At 36.0% G+C, this 4,941-nt stretch overlaps 1 protein-coding gene across 1 annotated transcript; it reads right to left on the reverse strand.

Annotated features, from left to right (window-relative positions):
• Positions 1-518: 518 nt before the first annotated feature.
• On the reverse strand, positions 519-4,941 carry LOC120089501 (protein disulfide isomerase-like 2-3). The gene is made up of 9 exons (XM_039046989.1): positions 4,704-4,941; positions 4,043-4,201; positions 3,204-3,317; positions 2,845-3,005; positions 2,652-2,751; positions 1,800-1,976; positions 1,567-1,712; positions 984-1,130; positions 519-897 (listed from the first exon to the last, which is right to left on the reverse strand). The coding sequence occupies exons 1-9, from the start codon at positions 4,833-4,835 to the stop codon at positions 717-719; spliced, it is 1,317 nt and encodes a 438-aa protein (XP_038902917.1). The 5' UTR covers positions 4,836-4,941; the 3' UTR covers positions 519-716.

Raw genomic sequence — 4,941 nt, forward strand, 5'->3', positions numbered from 1 at the left:
CTTCGAAAGTCTGCATCTTCAAAATAATTCAATTTTGTTTCAAAATACTTGAAAAGTTAAATTAAACATTCCATAAATGGTCTTTTTTTATGTCATTTATTCATTCGTGAACCTATGAATTTATAGTGGATAAATAGAAGTAAAGCACGTCCCAAGAAGTATAAAGCCATGGGTTAAATGTCAACAAACCTTAACTATATTAAGGTTAAAAGGACACTTTTATCTTTAAGATTTCATGTGAATGGTAAATTAACATCTAAATTTTTAGTTTACAGTTAGTTTATTGATTTATTGTGCAAGGAGTTATTAAATTTTAACATATAGGGACTAAAATCATCATAATTTTTAAAATACACAGGCAAAATGTGTCCAAGTATCTATACCTTTCAAGTTATTAAACTAAATATTAAGTGGTTTCAAGTTAATTAAAACTCTAAAGATTATTAATTAAAATTCGAACACTGTCAATTATGGTCGAATCCGATACTTTGCAGTTGGAAGGCAGCAGTAAAAGTGAGTAAAGAGGGGCAAAAATAATCACAAGAAAGTGGTAACAATAAGCAACCACCTCAACCATGAAAGAAAGGTCGATCATTTAATTTAAACATTAGGAAGGAACACGAACACCAAACTGTCCTAATAACCTCAAAAATCATCATTCTCTTTTTTAACTCGACGTTCTCCCTTCACTACTGCTGCTTATAGCTTTGACTTCTTCATAGCTCATCCTTAGTTACAGTCTCATCTTCGCCTCCCATAAGCTCTTCAAGCGAGAACTCGTCCTCTTCGATAACCTCACCGTCTTTACCGTCCCATGGCTCTGTCTTCACAATCTCTGGAGAGCTTTCTAGGGGCAAATTCCCTTTACCTCCACGGCCAGCTTCTTTTACAAACTCACTGATATAGGAAACAATCATTTCAAAGGCCATTTTACACATTTCTGAAGATGGGATATGGGAAAAGGATGTTAAGTTATAACTCACATAATATGTTCGAGCTCAAATGCACTCTTAAGGGGAGCATATGCTCCTTTCTTCACATTCAAAGCTACCAAAGCAGGGTATCCATATCCACCAACTCCGACATGCTTTTCAAGATCGGGTTGTTTACTGGCAGCTGCCCAAACATAGCTGTGCAGAGTAATATACAGTTAATACACATTCCTATGGTAAATACCCCGAAGTATGATGGTCAATAGCAATTATACCCTTAAATTTTTAATAGCAAAAATTGATCCCTCAAACTTACAATAGTTGTAGAAATTGGATCCTAAATGATTAGATTTAAAAACTCAAACTTATACAATTGTTACAATTTCTTCAATTACGCAAGTTTGAGGGTCCAATTTTAATATTTGTAGGGCTCAACTTTTACGATTGAAAGTTTGAGAGTATAATTGCAACTACCACCATACTTTAGGAGTGGTTTTTGCAATTTGCTCTTATATTTTTTTAAAAATTATTGTGACCATTAATATGCAGAGGACTGTGATATCCAATAGTCAAGAATTTCTCGAAAGAATGGGGCAGTGGTATCAGGGTATGGTATGTGTTCTTAGATACTTGCCTGTAGGGACTTCTTCTGAACTTCTCGGCAACTGATAACAATTGCTCGAGGTATTTGTTCCTTCCTTCGGCCTTTGTATCCAAAATGTCAGGCAGGAAAGCAACAAAACATATGGCAGCCGACGCACATTTCTCTTCCATGACGTCCTATAGGAGTGAGACAATAAGATTCATACTCCCAAGTGTATAATCATAAACTATTTTAGAACCCAATTTGCATATCAAGCAACTTACAGGACCAGTCAGCTCCGTCAATTCTGGGGGTGCAACATTTGTCTCTAGCTGCTCTAAAGCAAATGACTCGATTGCTGACGCTGTTCTTGCACCCTCATAAGGAATTGGGCTGTCCTTGTCAGCACCAAATACCAAGATGGTGGGGAATCCTTGAACATTAAACCTGCTCATTAGAGACTGGCAAACCCCATTGCCGATTAGATGGGGACTCGGATCAACCGTACAGTAGGTATACAGACTCGGTTTGGAAGTAAAATGAATGGGAATAAAAAAGGAAACCGTTCAATGATTTCAGGAATCGACTCAAAGATTCGATTTGCTATAGATATTACATTCATTTACAAATTCATCATTTTCAAAAGAAGAATAAATTCAAGAACTTCTAAAAACAAGTCATCCATAAACACAAACATGTTTTCACCTATTTCTTTTTCTATTAAAAAACCAAAACAATAAATAAATAAATTTCCAAACAACATCCCACATTCCTCGGGATGTTTTTCTGAACAATAGTTTCAACATTTACTTTTGGACTTGCATAATATGATATTTTACTAAAAAACTTCTAGATAATCAGCCCTACAACTACATTTAGAGAAGGAACCGGGATGCAGCTTGGAGGTAATCGAAGGCATATGATAGACAAAAACGTGATCAATCAGATGCAATGAAGCAAACCATATAAATTTGAATCACACGAACTCAATATAAGTCTACAACTAGTTGTTGATCGATAGTGACAGTAGCACATTATATTCCATTAGGCATCACACTTTGACATGCATATGACAGATTCAATGAAGTTTCAGATAATTTCTTGCTCAAATATCTAAAAGCTGACATTTGACTAACCTTCTCGGCATCACAATCTACGTGACCCAACTTCACCTTCCCCTTCAAATTTTTAGCAGCCTTCTTCCATTCTGGAGCCAATCTTTTACAGTGTCCACACCTTAAAAGATAAATTGGAAAAATGAAATAATCACCCTTGAAAAGAATATAAAATTTATTAAGCTCTAAAATACAAAGAATTATAAATCCTTACCAAGGTGCAAAGAACTCCACAATCCAGAGATCTTTACTTTTTATCACTAACTCATCAAAGTTGCGAGAATTCAATTCTTCTGAAGCGTTAGGTTCTGCCTTCTCATTTGACCCTCCTCCAGTTGTTTTTCCACTTAGACGTTCCTTTAAAAGAGCCTTCACCTGAGAAGAAGAAAATGAATGAAATGTGTCAAATACACGCCTGAAGAATGTTACAAGTTTTTCACAATTGCACAACAATATCAAAGGATATTTGACGATGTTATCTAGCTAAAGAAAAAGCCAAAAACAAAGAGAAGAAGAAGAAAATAAAGTTAATGCTCCAAATGAACGTTCTCCCAACATTTTTTTGATGCGAACCTGTTGCAGAGCAAATTCTGCAATGGGTTTAACATCCCGAGCTCCTTGGTAGTCTACCGGAGGCTTTCCAGGTGCAAAGACTTTTATGGTTGGGAATCCTTTAATGCCATATTCCTGCAGATATAAGCAATGAAACACTGAATAGAGCGAAATTGAGGGGAGCATAGTAAGTAATTCATAATTAGAAGAATTTGCGATGAAAAGGCATGAGAAGTAACATTCCAGTCCTGGCGTGGAGAAGATAGGCCTAACTGAAGTCTTCCAATTTTTATATCCAAACTATTGCAAATAACATCAATGCAAGGATGTCATTGAAGACAGAATATAGAGACTTAAAGTGACCACTTAAAATTTTAGCAGTTATTTTCATCTAGATAATCCTTGCATTGTATTCATGCTCAAATTTCGAAACAATAATAACCATGGGTATTCGTAGAACAGGAAAGGTTCCCAAAATGCAAAGGAAATCAGTATGGAAAATGCAGCATCTATCTTCATCGCCTTATCACTTTTCATTGCATTTTCCTCTTTCAAGGAAAGCCATGAATATGGAAAAACAGGACTGGTTAAGTAACATAAAGCTAAGGCATCAAACCTCATCTATTCCAAACAGTAACTGTGAGAATTAAACTCTTTAAAAATGTAACCGACTTTGAATTACAGATAGGAATGACTCCAACAATTGTACGTTTGCAATGGAAGTTTATTGATGGAAGAAGGGAAACCCTAAAGGTATTAAAAAAAAAGAAAAAAAGAAAAAAACGCTTGCTAGGTATGACATGCGAAACAAATTATGAAATAATTGCTGAATGGCGTTGATTACAATATTAATAATGAACCTGAGCAAGTGACTGATGCGCGTCTGCATCAAGTGCTGCTACTGTTGCAACTCCTTTCAAGACGGTAGCCGCTTTCTCCCATACAGGCGTAAGGGCTTGACAATGACCGCACCAAGGTGCGAAAAACTCAACTAGAACGATGCCATTTGAGTTCAGAACCTATCAAATCACAAAAATTTCATTCTAAAGCTCAAATATCCAAATTCAGGACATATAACGGAATTCCACGATTATGACATCGGAGTACGGAAGAAATGAGGAAGACAAAGTAATAACAATAACAAACTAACAACAACAAAAAAATGGATCAGATCGCTACGCCGATCTGATAAGAACCTTATGTTTTACAAATACCACTCACATCCGGTTTCAATCTGATATCATACAAATGAAGATTAAGCAAGAATTCAATTAACGCATAAAATATGAGATCGTCTAAGACCTGAAAGTAGTCAACAATGAAGAAAAACACGAAATATTTCCGGAACTCACAGAAACACATTCCAATTGCTATAAAAGAAATTAAAAATAGATAGCCACAGAGATATCTCCAAGTGCGATTCGATTCCTCCATTGAGAGAAATCAAGAAGCAGTAAAAAACAAGAATGCTAGATACAATGGAAATAGGCTAAGGAAACAAAATGGAGATTGGAAACAGACCTTGGACTTGAAGTTGGAAGGAGTTAGTTGAAGAACTGGAGACGATGCTCCATAGAGTGCGTCGCTGGAATCGAAACCAAGGAAGAAAATGAACACTAAAACCGTTAAGATCGGCGATCGGTTACTTCTCATTCTCTCTCGTTGTTCTTGTGGATCAATGTAGAAACCTCTCGACGATCTAGCGCGCTGAGACTGATAAACCCTCCAGAATTGTTTTAACAGAGATTTTCTTTTTTTT

The sequence above is a fragment of the Benincasa hispida genome, chromosome 10 (assembly GCF_009727055.1).
Source record: "Benincasa hispida cultivar B227 chromosome 10, ASM972705v1, whole genome shotgun sequence".
Classification (NCBI taxonomy): Eukaryota; Viridiplantae; Streptophyta; class Magnoliopsida; order Cucurbitales; family Cucurbitaceae; genus Benincasa; species Benincasa hispida.